At 33.4% G+C, this 19,596-nt stretch overlaps 1 protein-coding gene across 1 annotated transcript; it reads left to right on the top strand.

The window, feature by feature from the left end:
* The first annotated feature begins 9,237 nt into the window (after positions 1–9,237).
* CSLD5 (cellulose synthase-like D5) lies at positions 9,238–14,341 on the top strand. The gene is made up of 3 exons (XM_078311811.1): positions 9,238–10,335; positions 10,846–11,647; positions 12,292–14,341. Exons 1-3 carry the CDS (start codon positions 9,416–9,418, stop codon positions 14,098–14,100), a joined length of 3,531 nt encoding a protein of 1,176 aa, XP_078167937.1. The 5' UTR covers positions 9,238–9,415; the 3' UTR covers positions 14,101–14,341.
* The last annotated feature ends 5,255 nt before the right edge of the window (positions 14,342–19,596 follow it).

Raw genomic sequence — 19,596 nt, 5'->3', positions numbered from 1 at the left:
CTGTGCTCTCTCCTCCGACTCCGGCTAATCTCTCTCCTTTGCATTGGAAGGAATCAAAAGAGAACTATGTAAGTCTCTCTCTCGCTCTCTCTTTGTCTTCATGCTTCTGATTAATTGGTCCTAATTACTTCTAGTAGAAAAGATATAATTATCTTTTCACAAATTAGGTAACTAATTTTAGGCTCGGTCAAAATTTCATGGAAAATTAGACAATAATCTAGATATTTGAAGTTTCTGATTTTAATTTATGAAAGCTTGATGTTTTTTATGTAGGGTAAAATTATTAATTGATCACTTTTGCTTCATCTATTTATCAAATTTATTTGTCTTGTAATTGAATTGTCTCAAGTTTCATCCCCTTGTTGCTAGAATTGTAGTAAAGTTACTATGTGTTATATAACTTGGGGTATGACACACGTATATAATATTGGTTCTAAGAATAAGAAAATATTTGATTTAGTTTCTGTGTATTAGACTGATTAATTGTGCTGGATATTCTCAGTGGAAGAATTTGGGTGATATAATTTGAGCGTATTGATTCTAATCTCCCTCTCTTTGCTATTTCGATTATAGTATTTTGATTCCAGCATGTCCTTGAACATAACATCTTAGTTTAACATTTAATTTTTGATTGTTTAATTGATTGATTTTATCTTATTTTTCAATTATAGAGAATCAGCGATGAAATTTGAGAAGCAAAGGTCGAGCATGAGTTTTTAGTACATGATGACAAAGAGGACATTGAATTTGAGAGTGAAGATGACAACATGTTTTGAATCTATGTACCTGTTTTGGCAATATGAACTAGGGTTGTAACTTTCGTTTTTGAGTATGGAATATTGTAAAATTTTGATTTGTTTTGTTAATGGCTACATGTATAATATAGCTTTTGTCATAGAAAGATAAGTGTTATGGGATTCTTTGAAACTGTCATTTGTATCTGATATTGCAATGGTTCCTTTTGTAAAGGTCAAACTTTTGTGAGGTTCTTTGTAATACTAAATTTTGGGGTTATATTTTGAGAGATATAAAATTTGATTTGTAAGAGTGATTTTATAATGCTAAATTGTAATGCACTTTCAGGAGTAGAACTAGGGTGCTCTTAAGCTCACCAAAGTTTTGGTGAGCTTAATTCTAAAACTCATTAAATCGATTTCAAATGACGAATCCGAACCGTTGAAACCCGCCTACCTTACGTGTGATGCATCTACATGTGAAATTTTTAAACATTTGAATTAATTTAGTATAAAGTCAAGCGGTCAAAAAACGTTCAAAAATGAATGCACTAAAATTAATTTATTAACCTTCTAATTTTGACCGCTTGACTTTATACTAAATTAATTCGAATGTTTAAAAATTTCACATGTAGATGCATCACACGTAAGGTAGGCGGGTTTCAACGGTTCGGATTCGTCATTTGAAATCGATTTGATGAGTTTTAGAGTTAAGCTTACCAAAACTTTGGTAAGCTTAAGAGCACCTTAGTTCTACTCCACTTTCAGAGATATATTTGGTGTTATTTAGTGTTGTAGTTGGAATTACTTTTTTCTCTTGCTATATAAATTAATTAGGTTTTGCTAAAATTAATACTTTTAGTAAGTTGTTTATGATACATAAGTGTTCCCTTTATTTTTTATGTATTTTTTTTTCTATGTACTGGATTAGTGGATTGTCATATTTTGTTGTAATTTTTGAGTTCAATCTCTTTTGGAGTTCTAATTGAACTATTATTTCGTTTTTAACAACTGATTTATGCAAGCATAAAAAAGTTCCTAATAATTATTGGCACATATATATTTTAAGTTTAATCAAATATCACAATAAGTAAACAAAATAATATATTACAAGTAAACAAAAAGCTTGAGCAACACAAAAAATAAAAGTAACAGTACAAAATAACATCCATTTGCCTTAAATTAACAGTAACAACAACAAAAAAGCATATTCGTTCATGCTCATAAAAAAGCTTTTGAGCAACAAAATTCATCTATTGAATTCTGATCAACTACACAAAAGCTTAAGCAACAGACTCAGGAAACACTGTCAGTTATAGTAACAATAGAAAATAACAGTAACTGCACAAATTCATCTATTGTTTTTTATACACCAGCTTAAGCAATAATTAAATTAAATGCATTTATTGCTTGTTCAATCCAAACTTAGATCTTTACTGTCATATGAGTTGTCATTTTCACTGTCATTTTCATGTTCTTGTGTCCTCGAAATTTGTTCTCGATCCTTCAAAGAAGTTTCATCCTTCATTCTCTACAAACAAAAATAAGAATGAAATGATCAAATACATTGAAATATAATAGATTATTCGCATAAATTACTAACAAATAAACTGCAACCTTGGACAAGTAACAAATGTGCAAATCTGTCACGTGAGTAAAATCCAAAATAGAAAGAGCAAAACTGACCTCCCAATAAATTTGCAACAATAACTGAGATCCCTACATTCTAAATAATTTAACAAAGGACCAAGAAATGAGGTAGAGGCCAACATACTCTTTAATCTGGTTGTTAGATTGGGTATTGAGTCAATTTTGCAATTAAGAACAACAATCTCGATGCCCAATACTCATCTCTTCAATCAAGAGATAATTAGTTTGAATAGTGTTGAATAAAAGTAATAAAGTCTCATCTACTTCAGTGTTTGCAATCAGCCATAAGCTCCAGTCAAGCTACAATTATTCCAAAATTCGAGTACATCTAATAGAAAGAAAGGGCAAATCAGAAAAATAGTTAGAATAATTAACGAATTTCAGCTCATAGGGTTTCCAAATCATGTTAGGCTATTGACGTGCTATCAATGGGAGCAAGGCCAAGTACGTGAGTGTGTGTGTGAGAGAGAGACTTACAGAGGAGAGGCACTGGCGAGACGCACAAAGGAGAGGAGGGCAATGGCTGAGGCGAGTCTGAAAGAGGCGGCTACTTTAGATGGGAGAGTCTGAGCGCAGCGGAGAGAGGGAGGGTGGTAGGAGAGCCACGAAGGGAGAGCTTGAGGAGGCCTTCGCGAAGGGAGAAGGGAGAAAATCAATGAACGAAATAGCAATTTTATGAAAAGAGGCGGAAGGGAGAGTCTAACGCTATCTAACGGGAGCAATTTAACATTTCCACCTCTGTTTATCTCATCAGCGCTCATTAGAACGCGAATCTGAAGTGAAATCGGACGGCTAACGGGTCTGGCAGCACTTTGTTAAAACAGCGCTCATCATTTTTTTCATACTTCATCATACCTCATATTTTATATTTTCGTTTTCAAAGTCCAAATTGTCGATCCGAACCGTTCAACAAAATATTTATACTAAAATATGCATGGAAATGAAATTTTATATTTTTTGGATTTTTTTTTGCTATTTTTTAAGATAGGTACAAAATCACTGTTTTTGAACCGTTCAAAAAACAGTGATTTTCTACCCATCTTAAAAAATAGCACAAAAATTTCAAAAAATATAAAATTTCATCCCTAACCATATTTTAGTATGGATATCATGTTGAATGGTTTGGATCGACAATTCAGACTTTGAATATGAAAAAAATGAAGATATAAAATATGAGGTATGATGAGGTATGAAAAAAATGAGGTATTGGAACCCTCCTCATATATATATTGTCACACCCCGAAATCCCTAACAGTGACAGCACTTGCCGTAAATATACAGTTTCATGTATATTTACAAGGCATTTACGATTTAATTTAAAATATAAACAATAACAGTACCATTAGATTTCATCTCAGTAGTAAAAGTTTCAAAATGTCTGGTAAAACTAAAATATACAAGATGTATCTCAAAAGGATACTAACCATAGGGTACGACTTAGAGAACTGTACAACAAAATAATATACCATCTCTCTAGTCGGTAAACAAAAGAAAAACTACTATGGTATCATAACTGCATATACATAAAGGCCTACTACTCGCGTGCCTCTCCAAGATCAGCCATATCGAACCCTGTAAAACCCAAAAAGGGGAAACGGGTGAGAAATAATAATAATATTATCTCTCAGTGCGAATTTGCCACAATCGAGTTACTGGACTTGCAATCAATCCATATCCAGAATTAAATCTTCGCAATGACATTAACAATTCAATTATATATATATGAATGCAAATGCTGAATCACCATATTTAATCGAATATCAACTTATAGGATTTCAAATGAAGCTCGGCATAGATATATTTGGCTTAAACTCAGATTATCAGGTCTGGTAACACAAACAGATGACCCACCATCTTATCACACAGGTGGCCACGCTAAACCCACACTTGTCGGTACATAGTACCTTCCACAGACCCTCATCTGATGTGTTTAGGCTTATACCATTTTATTTAAGTCTGGTTCATAATCAGATACATATCTCAACAATTGTGCTTTCAGAGTTTATACAAAATAACAAAATAATCATAGTCACCCATAGTCCCCGTCAGAATCAGAATCAGAATCAGATTCCCCCTCCCAACCGGTACTGGGATTAGCGAGGGCCGTTCACCATATGCGCATAAGGATTCCGTAACAAAGTCTAGTCATGACTCTAGACTTTGTATAACTCATATCTCAATATTTATTGGTGACTTCAACTATACTCCAGAACAGGAGAACAGGAGAACAGGAGAACAATAAAACGATAAACCATACAAAATGACAAGTCCGCAGTATCATATGAAATTCAATTTATAATTTGATTGGGGTTATGCACATGATGCAATAATTCAAAATATGCAAACAAACAATTCTTCAACATGACAATGAATAACAATTTAATTCTTAAAAATGTAATATCAAACAAGTCCAGTAACCCCGCACCTGAGTACGCAGAATACGCAAAATGTATATGTCACTAAGGTCTGGAAGTCTCTGAAGGTCCTGCAAAATCTCGCTCAACAGAATCTACACCTATATCAATATAATATACTAAATTAATCTCTATTCGACAATTAACTAAGAAATTGTGTATCCCAGCGCCTAACTGCTATTTATGTGTGTGTGATTTCTTAATTGAAATAAATTTGCATTATACGTACTTGTCAGTTTAACTAGACCAAGAGTTACCATTTAGTTTCATTATTTCTTCAACCTTCTCAATTTATATCAATCTCAGCCTTATCCTATTTGTATAATAGTTCAATTTAAAGTATATCTATTTTGAAGCAGCAAATCAATAATTCTAAGTTCATTTAATCATTCTCAAGTTGAGCTTAATTCAACCCACTTGTACTCAATTATTTTCTGGATTAATAAACTAACTAAAAGGTTAAATACATAAACTAAAATTAGTTTTCTTATCTTCTATGAGGCCCAGAAATCATAGTTCGAATCTGTACATTTAAGTGTACAGCAGAACTACACATGTAATTTTTGCTTAAAAGACCTTAGGACATATTTAAGTTACCAATTAATCAAAATTTACATATTATACCATAAAATAGTCTCTTCATAATAACTATTAACACAATTCAGCAATGACATACCAGTAACTAGATTATACTGGTAGGAATAGATACTTGTGATCTATTTACCATAACAACCCTGAACTTTCTTATAAATACATTGGAAATAAATTATCAACAAGGAAGGTACTAATACACTAATATAAGGTTGTTTTATGTGCAGTACTAAAATATACAACCAAGGTTTGATCTTTGAACCAGAAATTTGGAACAGAGAGAAAAAGAAAGCAAAAGGGTACTATCAAAAGTAATCGGGTTTAAACCCGTTAAGAAATAGAGAAAAGAAAGATAAATATCTCAAGAATCTCACTACTTTCAGCTTTTGAACACTTTCTATTTCAGTTCAGCAGCAAGAGTAACCCCTAAGCATGCCTTAAACTCAATTTCTTAAATCTCTATATCAATAATAAGAAGCAGAAAAACAGAGAGGAGGGAAATACCCAGCAACTGCAGTAGGTGTGATATGAGAAAGCAAACACACACACACGATTAGAAGACCATGCCGTAAAGGTATTTAGCCATCAAGTGAAAAACTCACTCAAATTATTTACAAAGAGAAAAAGGAACTTAGATGTGAACAGGGAGACAGAAGGTTCATGAATCTTAGAATGGCGGTGAAAGAAAAGATATAATAGAAATAATAGTCAAAGAAAAATAAAGGTTTACATTTGACCTTGACCCCACATGTCAGAATATAATTTACTATTGGTAATTTGATATATTAGCTAAATAAGTCCATATTTATTAATATATATAATTCCCTTATTTTCAATAATAATCAAAAATATCCTGCCATTCTAATATTTTCCATATTAGTACCATATTCTTTTTAAATTTAGACATACAACAAGTGATAATGCTCTATTATTATTATTATTATTATTATTATTATTATTATTATTTTAATTTCTTAGTGTAACATATATATATATATATATATATATATATATTTATTTATCTTTTAGATAGGAGCTAATGGCCAGCAAATGCATTTCTGAAAAGAAATATAAAATAAACTAATTTTAGAAAGAAAAAAAGAAATATATAAATAAAGTTTATAAATATTTGAACACTTTTCCCAAAGTACAATTCAATATAACTTGAGAAATCACAATCCTATATTTCTATTTAAATCAAATTTTATCTTGTTGATAATGTTGACATTTATATTTAAACTATGAGATATAATAGCAGCTGAATTATATATTTTTAGTTACTTATAAACTATATGTATTTTTTGTGGAATAATAGTATTCAAATTTGAGGAGGGTTCAAATGTCTTCATTTTTTTGTGCCTCCACCATGCTTCTATTTTTAAAAACTTTAATAATTCAAAATTCAAAACTTAAAAGTCAAAATAAAATTGTTGAATATGATCTACATTATTTTATCTATTCACGTGTAAAATATTATGACATTTCAATTTTATTTTGGTTGTCATCAAGAGCTTTTAAAAAAGTACTAATGTAGATCATTTCTACATTTCAACTTATTGATTCACATAAAAAAAAATTGAAATACCATAACTTTTTATGTACATAGAGATAAAATTATATAGATCACATCTAACTATTTTATTTTGACTTTTAAGCTTTATATTTTGAGTTATTAAAATTTTAAAAAATAAAGGCACGGTGGAGGCACAAAATGAATACAATTAATTTTATGAATACAATTTTTAGAAAATGAAAATTAAATAATAATATATAATAAATAATTTAGGGCATTGTAAAAAATTATAACACTTTGCCCAACATACAATTCAATATACCTTAATTGAGAAATCTCAATCCTTTATTTGAATATAAATCAAATTTATCTTGTTGATAATCAACTAATAATAGCAGGTGTTGATATTTATATTTAAAATCTGAGATCTAATAGCAGCTGAATTATATATATTATCTTACTTATAAAATATATGTATTTTTTGTGGAAAAATAGTATCCAAAATATATGAATTATTGAGTCAAAATTATAATATGAGATAATATATTTGGAACATAATTCATTTTATACATAAACTTTTTCAAAAAAAAAAATTATATAATAAATAATTTAGGACATTATTTAAATTTTATTTTAAACATTGTGTTAATCAAAATATTAATGATGTTTATATATTTATATTTTATACTAGAAAAATACATTGCATTAAACAAAACAAAATTTAACTATTTTAGGCTACTAAAGCAAGAAAGAAAGAAAGAAGAAAGAGCAAATTTGGAAAGTTGTGTTTAGATTTGATGTGGGGTCTAATAAGATGATATGTATCTCAAATTCTCATGAATTGTAACTTGCCAATCAATAATGGGTATGAGAACTCATGATAGCATCACATGAGCAAATCGGATTCCTGCATCGAAACCCGAACCATTACATTATTTCAACTGTACGGTCTTCCATGCAAGAGATCTTCTCCTCATACGGATCTACTGTGGCCATTGGGGTCTGCTCCACCTGTGCTCTTACAGAACACAATTTGGCCATGTTCAACATAGTCACAATGTACATGAGAAATTCGCGTTTTATTCGTTTTTTTAGGTTACTGAAGAAAATTCCGAATAAAATGCAAAAGAAAATATTATACTTTTTCATTCTCGAATAAAACGAGATTTACAAGTTATTAGCGATAAAAATGCAAAAAAACCGCGAATTCTTTTTTTTTATTCATTGTTGTACCGAATTATTTTCGGATTATTTCAAAATTATACTTGTATCATGAACTTTTGACCCAGCAGAACCGAACTATTTGTTTGTCACTATGATGTTGAATCACAACGACATTTTTTATTTGTGATATTTCATTATAATAATAAAATTCAGAAATATTAATACAAATATCTTCTTACTTTTTCTTTTGAAATTATAATAATTTTGTACTAATATTTATCATTGTTAATATGAAGTCTCAAGTCTCAAAAGATCGTTTGATTTCAAAATATGAGTTGAAGTTTCTGATTCTTAAGAATTTATTTTTCAATAATATTGCAAATCATTTTGAACGACTATCAACAAAAATTATTTAGTACGTAAAATTTTCACTTACAACAATAAATTATACATAATTTATTAAATTAAAAAATTAGTAAAAAAATATCAAAATAACACATAGGCCTAGTATGAGTGTCATCTCTAAGTGATATGTAGACTTTGTCTGCGTGCCATTGTAAATGACATGCAGCCATAGTATGTGCTTCTATTAAGTTTTGAAATTTCTCTAACAATGTGATATTTCTTTACTTTTATTATTTTAAAATGGTACAAATAAAAAAATTCAGTAACGACAAATAACGTCAGAAGTATCTATCTTAATATGGTAAGAGAATGCTACATACTAGCACATACTGTGCCATTAGGAAGCATCCACATAGAATCATAGCGCCGCTGCTAATTTAAATTTGCAGCTAAAGACAAAAAAAAAAACAAAAACGCCGTAACGTCCTGTGGTCCCCACTGAAATAAATGAACTGACCGTTGCAAACTTTGCAATAACCATCACTACCGTCAAATCCAAATCCAACGGACAAATCGAACTATCCGCCCGTTGCATTTCAAAATTTCTCCGCACCGAAAGTCAAATACAGCCGTTAAAGAAAGAAACCAGCTCAACTTCGAATCCATTACTCCACAGTACCGGACCTTGTACAGTGCTTCCGTTAGTATTTAGATTCGTGCCAGCTTGAAATGAACAACTCAGATCTCATTCTACTCTGTGCGGTATTGCGCTCTTTCTAAAAAGAGTGCTCATAAAATCCCACCTCCATTTCTTTCTCTCAATCTCAGCTTCCATTTTGCTTCTTCTCTGTCTCTCTCTCTCTCAATGTACTTCACATTTCTCAAAAACCAACATTTCTACCATTTCCAGCTCGAAAACCAAACATAGTTCCATCAATTCTTCATCGAAACCTCTTTCTCTTAACCCAAATTTCCTTGAAAGATACAATCTTGGTCAAGGGGAAATGGCAAGGAGGCTCTCTCAACCGTCTTCTCCATCTGCAGTGACCATCACCATATCTCCTACATCGAAAAATGGAAGTGGCAGTGGTGGTGGCAATGCGGCCAGGCGAAAGAGCATTGGTCTGACGAGCCCGGTCCCACGCCATTTCACAGCCTCTCCTCGTAACAGTACAAGGCGGGATCGGTACCTCTCTGCCTCAGAGACCGACACAAGCTCAGATTTCGTGCACTACACAGTTCAAATCCCACCTACACCTGACCATCCTATGGGAAATGCAGCACAGGGGGTTTCAACAGATAGCATGCCGGCTTCTGATAGAAGCTTCATTTCTGGTACCATCTTCACTGGAGGTCTCAATTGCGTGACTAGTGCACGCCACGTGCTTGATTGCACGTCTGATACAGCCAAATCCAAAGGTCTCAATTGTAAGATGCGGGGTTGTGATGGGACCCCCTTTCGCATCGATAGTCGTGCAAATCCACCTTGTGAGTGTGGGTTTGTTATATGCAAAGATTGCTATTTGGAGTGTGTCACTACCAGTGGTACTTGCCCAGGATGTAAAGAACCATACCAAGTCAATTTAACCGACGAGTCAGATATTGAAGAGGAGGAGGAAGAAGAGGAGGGAGAAGAAGGGAGGGATAAAGTGCTTCCTTTGACATCTATGGTAAGGTCGGTTAAGGTACCGAATGGTAAACCAGCTCATGAGTTTGACCATACCAGGTGGTTGTTTGAGACTAAGGGAACATATGGCTATGGAAATGCGCTGTGGCCGAAAGACGGGGGTAGAACTGGAAACAACAATGCTGGTATAAATGGTGGTTTTGAAGGGTTTGAAGAACCACCGAATTTCGGGGCGAAATGTCGACGGCCTCTTACCAGAAAAATTGGTGTATCACAAGCTATACTCAGCCCATACAGGTATGAAATCACAATCACAACCTTGTATAAGTTTCATTTGGTGCTGTTTAGTTTTTGTTAATTGTTTTCAAATCTGTGTAATTTGGGGGGTAAATATATTGAGAGAGCAGTTTTGCCTTCATGCAACCATGAACAATAGAGTCAAAACAGTGCTTTACATGATTTGCGTGCTGTATAAAGTCAAAACTGTACTGTCAATATCTTACTCAATCTAGGAGACTGAAAATTCTGTGTAAAAACCACAACCTTGTATAAGTTTACATTGGTAGTGTTTAACTTTTGTTATTATTTTTTTTATCTGTGTAATTTACTGGGTAAAGATATTGTCAGCGCTGTCAAAACAGTGCTTTATATGATTTAATTCTGCATGAAGTCAAAACTGCACTGTCAATATCTTTAATTTAGGAGATTGAAAATTCTTTGTAATTTCCACAAGCATGTCAAAATATCACATTAAAATCCTGACAAGCTGCTCCAACTCAAATTTTGCTTTCCTTTTTCGTTTTTCAGGCTTTTAATTGCTATCAGGCTAGTAGCACTCGGGTTTTTTCTAGCATGGAGGATCCGGCACCCGAACCGGGAAGCTGTCTGGCTGTGGGGCATGTCGGTTTCATGCGAAATCTGGTTTGCCTTCTCTTGGATCCTTGACCAGCTTCCCAAGCTCTGCCCGGTAAACCGTGCCACTGACCTAACTGTTCTTAAAGAACGATTCGAGTCACCAAGCGTGCGCAACCCGAAAGGCCGCTCTGATCTACCCGGCATTGATGTGTTCGTCTCAACCGCCGATCCTGAAAAGGAACCCCCGCTTGTGACAGCAAACACCATATTATCAATCCTGGCTGTAGATTATCCAGTGGAGAAACTCTCGTGTTACCTCTCTGACGATGGTGGGGCCCTGTTGTCATTTGAAGCCTTAGCTGAGACTGCGAGTTTTGCCAGAACATGGGTCCCGTTCTGTCGTAAGCATGATATAGAGCCGCGTAATCCTGAGGCGTATTTTGGGACGAAACGGGATTTCCTGAAGAACAAGGTGAGGTTGGATTTTGTGAGAGAGAGAAGGAAGGTGAAGAGAGAGTATGATGAGTTTAAAGTGAGGATTAATTCTCTGCCTGAGAGCATTCGGAGAAGGTCTGATGCGTATAATGCACATGATGAGTTGGTTGCCAGAAAGAAAATAGAGGAGACCGGGGGTAATTTGGGCGATGTGAAATTTGTCAGAGCAACTTGGATGTCAGATGGGTCCCACTGGCCCGGCACCTGGATCTCCGCTGAGCCCGATCACTCAAGAGGTGACCATGCTGGTATCATTCAGGTTAGATTTTTTTTACTATTTTGTAAATAAGAATTTGGAAATGATATGGGCCTGAACAAAAGTCTGTTAGCAGCTATGAATTCATAAATAAGCCCCAGTAAAAAGTAACATAACCCTCTTTTCAACAGTACTAGATCTCAGTAACTTTTGTTTTTTGTTATAAAAACTGTAATTAATGTAGTTCATACATTTTATTCAACAAATTAAAGTACATATTAAAATTAAGTAGTTCTTATAATATTTATTCTTTTGTACAGGATCATTCAGGTTAGAATTTTTTTTACTATTTTCGCCTCCCTTTTATAGATTTAACTTTGTTTTGATGTGAAATGCATGCTATGTGGACATTATAGAAATTTTATCTTTTTAAAATAAGAATTTGGTAATTATATGGACCTGAACTTAAAGTCTGTAAGCAGCTATGAATTTTATAAATAAGCCCTACTACAACTAACAAAACCCTTCTTTGAACAGTAGTACATCTCAGTAACTTGTGTTTTTTTGTTATTACCAGAATTTACAGAATGCAATAACTGAACTCAACGTAGTACTTACATTTTACTCAACAAATTATTACCAGTATCAAACTCTTTTCAAATGCAGCACAAACAGATTATGAATTAACATCTTGACTAATATTTCAGGTCATGCTGGCCCCACCGCCATCTGAACCCGTCATGGGAGGTGATTCCTCGCCTGAAACCACCACATGCTCCATTGACACACGTGGGGTTGATACGCGTCTCCCTATGCTGGTATATGTGTCACGGGAAAAGCGTCCCGGCTATGATCACAACAAGAAAGCCGGTGCAATGAATGCTTTGGTGCGCACAAGTGCAGTAATGTCAAACGGCCCGTTCATCCTCAACCTTGACTGTGACCATTACGTGGCCAATTCACGTGCCCTCCGTGAAGGCATGTGCTTCATGCTTGACCGTGGTGGGGACCGCATCTGCTACGTGCAATTCCCGCAGCGGTTTGAGGGCATCGACCCGAGTGACCGGTACGCTAACCACAACTTGGTTTTCTTTGATGTAACCATGCGTGCCATGGATGGGCTTCAGGGACCCATGTATGTCGGTACCGGGTGCATCTTTAGAAGGACAGCCCTTTACGGGTTCAACCCGCCACGTGCAACCGAGCACTCGGGATGGTTTGGTAGGAGGAAAATCAAGCTGTTCTTTAAAAGGCAGCAAACCATGGGAAAGAAGCATGATAGAAAGAGAGAAGATGAGGTTATGATTCAAAATGGCAGTGTTGCTGGTGGAAACAGTGAAGTGGATGACGATATCGAGTCAGCCTCTCTGTTGCCAAAACAATTCGGCAGCTCGGCTGCTCTGGCCGCATCAATACCAGTGGCTGAGTTTCAAGGTCGGTTGCTGCAGGATATGCCTGGGACCCACCAAGGCCGCCCAGCTGGCGCCTTGGCTGTACCGCGAGAACCATTAGATGCTGCCACTGTTTCTGAGGCAATTAGTGTGATTTCATGCTTCTATGAAGACCGCACTGAGTGGGGTAGCCGGGTCGGGTGGATATACGGGTCGGTAACCGAAGACGTGGTAACCGGTTACCGTATGCACAACAGAGGTTGGAGATCGGTTTACTGCGTAACTGCCGGTAGGGACGCATTCTGTGGGACCGCACCGATCAACCTCACAGACCGGCTCCACCAAGTGCTCCGGTGGGCCACAGGTTCAGTCGAGATATTCTTCTCCCGAAACAACGCTCTCTTTGCATCTCCCCGCATGAAATTCCTGCAGCGGGTTTCTTACTTCAATGGAGCAATGTATCCTTTCACTTCAGTGTTTCTCCTGCTCTATTGCATCCTACCAGCGGTTTCTCTGTTCAGCGGTAAATTCATAGTACAGAGTCTAAATGTGACCTTTCTGGTATTTCTCCTGATAATCACTACCACTATGTGCCTCTTGGCATTGCTGGAGATAAAGTGGAGCGGGATAACACTTCACGAGTGGTGGCGCAATGAACAGTTCTGGCTGATTGGTGGCACCAGTGCGCACCCAGCAGCGGTTCTACAAGGCCTTTTAAAAGTGATAGCTGGTGTCGACATATCCTTTACTTTGACAAGCAAATCAGCAGGAGATGATACTGACGACATGTACGCTGACCTGTACATAGTCAAATGGAGCTTTCTGATGGTGCCACCTATCACAATCATGATGGTTAATGCAATCGCAATAGCAGTAGCAGTTATGAGAACAGTTTACAGTATGTTTCCGAGATGGAGCGAACTGCTCGGTGGAGTGTTCTTTAGTTTTTGGGTGCTCTGCCATTTGTATCCATTTGCGAAGGGGCTGATGGGGCGAAGAGGGAAGGTACCGACTATTGTGTTTGTTTGGTCGGGGCTTCTTTCGATTGTTATATCGCTGCTTTGGGTTTATATCAGTCCACCTGCTGGTGCGAAAAGGGATTACATGGAGTTTCATTTCCCCTGACTGATACTGGCATTGTCAGATACTGGCATGAAAATCTCTGATTCATGCAAATATTGACTGACACAAATGTATGGTACTTTTGATTTGGTATTAATATCTTGTTAGATATTATTAGGACTTATTATTGCTTGATTGTGTATGACTTTAACTAGCAATAGGGAACTATGAATTTGTTGTGTGAAAAAATTGAGATGGATTCCTTCCAACTCCTGTCAACTCAAATCTTATTTTTTTATGCTTATCTTTTTTTATCAAATGCATGTGAAGCTTAATTGCATAAATAAAAAGGCCACATGTGCAATGTGCTAGATAAATTGAGACTCAATAAAACTGAATTTAAATTGGATGAACCACACAGAACTCAAAGCACTGTGTTTTTCTGGTAAAAAAATGGTAACAGGGATTCTTCAAATTTTGCTCCTATTGGAGAAACATGTCTGTATATATTTTAATTATCAGGATTTCATACATGATTTATAGAATCAGATAAAACAGTTATTGATATATAATAGCTAGAAGCCATGATTTATTGGAGCAATCTCATTTTCATTTTGTTATGACTATGTTTATTTGTCCTTCTCTTTTAATAAATATTCAATTGAAGCAAATATAAAAGTTCAAGGGTCCTAAAACATCCAAATTTGAATCTCCACGATGAAGCAATGCAGAGTGTAGCCTTGTAATATTATTATTTAATCAAAATCAACATCTACATTAAATCTTTAAAATTATATATTAATTTCTGAAAGAGTTAGGCTGGGGTGCTATGGATAGCATAGTGGCCTCTATGCTACGGCTCAATATTCGAGTTTTCAAAATCCAAACGGTCGATCCGAACCGTTCATCTTATTCTCCATATTAATATCTGCTTGGAGACCAAATTTTACATTTTTCTGAATTTTTTTACTATTTATTAAGTATTTTACAAAATTGTTGATCCAACGGTGGCTGCACAAAACAGTAAAACCGTTGGATTAGCGATTTTCAAAGTGGCTTAATAAATAGTAAAAAAATTCAGAAAATTATAAAATTTGGTCTCCAAGTATATATTAATATGGAGAATAAGATGAACAGTTCGGATCGACCGTTTGGATTTTGGAAACTCAAATATTGAGCCGTAGCATAGAGGCCACTATGCTATCCATAGCACCCCAGCCTAACTCTTTCTGAAAAATAGGTATTGAAATTATATATTAAATTAACATTTACATTAAATCCTTTTCAAATTTTTCAGTCTGTTTATATATATGTGTGTATTAAATAAAAGTTTGTTGAATACAACTATGAGTAGAACTAGGGTGTTCTTAAGCTCACCAAAGTGTTTGGTGAGCTTAACTCCAAAACCTATCAAATCGGTTTCAAATGACGAATCTGAACCGTTGAAATCCACCTACCTTACGAGTGATGCGTCTACATGTGAAAATTTTAAACATTCGAATTAATTTAGTATAAAGTCAAGCGGTCAAAACACGTTCAAAAAATGAATGCACTAAAATTAATTTATTAACCTTCTAATTTTGACCGATTGACTTTATAGTAAATTAATTCAAATGTTTAAAATTTTCACATGTAGACGCACCACTCGTAAGGTAGGCTGGTTCTAACGGTTCGGATTCGTCATTTGAAACCAATTTGATGGATTTTGGAGTTAAGCTCACCAAACACTTTGCGGTGAGCTTAAGAACACCCTAGTTCTACTCTACAACTACTTGTAATTTTCAATCATTTTATAAAATAACTCATCGTAATAAAAATAATTTACATTTGGAGTTCAGAGTTAAGATATGATTAAAAGTATATATAATTGTTTTAAACTAATTGGATGGATAGACTAAATTTGTTTTTCAAAGCCCATCTGCTCATAAATCATAGAAAGAAAATATATTCACTTTAATAATTGATTTGTAAAATTAAATTGATATAACAAAAAATATTACTATGATGTATCACTAAATAAATGGTCCCTCTTCGTTTATATTTGTATTTTATTAATTTAACTTCAAGTTCACAGTTTTTATAAGCATGTAAATGCTTTGAATGTTTATTTAATAACTTTTGTGGGAAAGCACAAATTATGTATGAACCAGTTTGAAGCGATAGATTTAGTGCAATAGTACGAGTTTTGTCCCTACGGAGGAGTCGTCAATTTAATTTTCAAAAATAACATCTAAAAGATGTTAGCATATACCGCACCCTTTAATAAAAATAAATAAAATGTATGAACGAGTTTATGTTATTAATTTTAAAAACACCGCAATACGATATGTTAACAAAGAAAGATAATCACCTTCAACAGACCTCCTGCATAGGGCATATAAAGAAGTATTTTCACACTACAATAATTTTGGCAGATAATTTGGTGTTATAAATTAAAATATTAATTTTAAACTTGCGCATCTTTGATTAGATTTTTAAGGAAACCAAAGTACTTTAAATGAAAAAAAAATGAGTTTTGACTAAATATATAAAATAATGGTAATCTTACTCGCTTTTCATTTTATTATGATATTGACACGGACATTTCTTGTAAGTATTTGTAATTAAATCCTGAAACAAAAAAAAAAATGTAAAACTGAAATCCGGTTAGGTTGCTACCATGGTAATTAAAATAAGATTGTGTATTCTGAATGAGTTGGAGTTTATTAACCAATTAATTAATTCTTGAGGTGAAAACTTATACACCAGACATAAAATTATATTGTAGCCATGTAAACATAACATTATGACATTTATGTGGTTGGTATTACAGTGACAAATGAATAATTCGGGTTTAGTTCGACAGGATAAAAGTTTTGTGATTCGAGTATAATCCGATAATAATGATTCGGTATAACAAGAGTACATACAAAAAAAAAAATTGTTTTTTCTCATGAATAATTTGTAATTCGCGTTTTAAACAAAATTCAGTTCGAAAACATGAAAAAAATATAAAACGTGAAATATGCACGAATTATATGGGTATATTGTCACTTTGGTTGGTATTACCTGAAAATAAGTCGAAAATTAGAGGTTTTGCAGATGTAAGAATGTTAGCTTAATTTCCATGGTGAGAAAAAGGTGAATGTTAGAGATCATTTTTGTCAACAAACCCCACACTAATCCTTTCCCTCTTTACCCTTTGACAGCTAATGAGTCCAATACGACTCCAAGGAAGCGCTAACAAATAGCAGTTATTTAGATAAAAAAATAAAAAAATAAAATAATGCTCAGTTGATTAAAATAAAGATTACTTAGAAATATACTTGATAACCATTCCTGTGAATGACCATGATCTTGTAGAGATCTCTATCTTGTGAATGACCATAATTTTGTAGAGATCTCTTAATATCTTAGTAAATTAATCTCAAAATAATATTAATTTTCTCCAATATTTTAGTAAATTAATATTTTACAAAGCAATAAATTATTGCTAAAACTTGATTTATTAGATAATTTTATATATACATGTTTATTTATAAAATATATTTTATGTTTCTTGAAAATTTTAAAAGGTTATTTATGTAAATAATATTACACATGAGTAAAAATGTTGTTGCTCCATATTATTCAAATGCAAACTATATATATAGTTATAATGCAAAAGTTAATTCATGATAAATTTGTAAAGATAATTTATTATGTATGATGTATTAATATATTTTATAATCATGAGTCGTCCCATGCAATAAGCTATAAGCATAACGGAACTTGATTTTAATTTGGTTGTATAATTGACATGTTATCATTCTTTTAAAAATGAATAAAACAAACGATGCTTAGATGAAGTACTGAATATATGTATAATTGGAAAGTTAATATGAAAGTTGAAGGGCCAAAAAGACAAAATTTTCTCTTTTTTTTGTTTTGCCTAAAAAATGTTTACATTATAAAAGAAAACATCCAAATCTAAATACATAAATAAAAGTTGCATTATTTCTGTCGGTGACTCAGGCAGGCCCAATTTATTCTCAGCTACAACCTTCTAACAAATTATGAGATCGGAACAAATTAACTTTTTGGTAAATATTCTAACAAATTATGAGATCGGAACAAATTAACTTTTTGGTAAATCTTTTAACAAATTAACTTTTCGATGTAAAATTTAGTCTTCAAGTATATTTTCATGTGTTGATCATGTTTAATGGTTCGGATCGTCTGTTTGAACTTTGAAAATATAAATATGTATCCATAGCACTGGTCGAAATGTAATATACATATTACCATAGTCTCACTCTTGTTTGCAGTTTGAAATCAAACTTAGACAGTATTACAACTTAACCACTAGTGACATATTTGCACATCCATTCAAATTATTCTGTGAAATTCATAACAATCCAGACATATAAAGATTTTTTAATATATATATATATCTATATGAGGAGGGTTCAAATGCCTCCATGTTTTTGTGCCTCCATCATGCCTCTATCTCTCTCCATCATTTTCAAAGTTCAAACAGCCGATCCGAACCGCTCAACCTAACCTCCATACTAAAATATGTTTGGAGACCAAATTTTATATTTTTAAGAATTTTTTTACTATTTTTTAGATAGGTACAAAAATACTGTTTTTAGATGATTCAGATTTACTGATTTTGTACCTATCTAAAAAAATAGTAAAAAAATTCCTAAAAATATAAAATTTGGTCTCCAAACATATTTTAGTATGGAGGTTAGGTTGAGCGGTTCGGATCAACTGTTTGAACTTTAAAAATGATGGAGAAAGATAGAGGCATGATGGAGGCACAAAAACATGGAGGCATTTGAACCCTCCTCTATATATATAGTTGGGCTATGATGCATTGCAATGTATAGCATCTTTTATACATTGGACTATAAATTACCTGATTCAAAGATCAAATAACTTATCCAAACCATTCATCTTGTTCTCCATATTAATATATGCTCGGAGACCAAATTTTACATTTTTTGGAAATTTTTTACTATTTTTTTAGATTTATTGAAAATTACTGTTTTTTTATGAACCAGATTTATCTAAAAACAACGATTTTCAATAAATCAAAAAAATAGTAAAAAATTTTCAAAAAATATAAAATTTGGTCTCCAAACACATATTAATATGGAGAATAAGATGAATGATTTGGATAAGTTATTTGATCTTTGAATCAGGTAATTTATAGTCCAATGTACAAAAGAGGCTATACATTGCAATGCATCATAGCCCAACTCTCTCTCTCTCTCTCTCTATATATATATACATATATATATTTTAGTAAAGTTGGGTTGAACTTAACCTCAAAAACTGTCAGATTGGGTTCATATTATGAATTCTAGTCATTGATCTTGATCTACTTCACAAACCATATATTTATGTTCCCATTGTACAACATTGCAATTTACTTTTTGTTGAAAATTGTTGCTAAATGAATACCAACGAACTAAAATAAGTAGTTTAAGATCAACAGGTTTACAAAGAGAACTAAAAAAAAAGCCATATTTATGAGCCTAATAGTCCAGACAATGTTCATCACTAGAGTTGACCCAAGTCAACTGAAGAGCA

The sequence above is a fragment of the Carex rostrata genome, chromosome 1, assembly GCF_964058835.1.
Source record: "Carex rostrata chromosome 1, lpCarRost1.2, whole genome shotgun sequence".
In the NCBI taxonomy this organism is placed as follows: domain Eukaryota; kingdom Viridiplantae; phylum Streptophyta; class Magnoliopsida; order Poales; family Cyperaceae; genus Carex; species Carex rostrata.
The sequence above is the reverse complement of the archived record's forward strand: the minus strand, read 5'-3'. Positions and strand labels throughout refer to the sequence as shown.

Excerpts from the sequence above, each read along its gene's own strand:
- CSLD5 (XM_078311811.1), top strand. The coding sequence starts at position 9,416 with ATGGCAAGGAGGCTCTCTCAACCGTCTTCTCCATCTGCAGTGACCATC. Across the intron at positions 10,336-10,845 it reads GCTATACTCAGCCCATACAG|GCTTTTAATTGCTATCAGGC; the intron begins GTATGAAATCAC and ends TTCGTTTTTCAG. Across the intron at positions 11,648-12,291 it reads ACCATGCTGGTATCATTCAG|GTCATGCTGGCCCCACCGCC; the intron begins GTTAGATTTTTT and ends CTAATATTTCAG.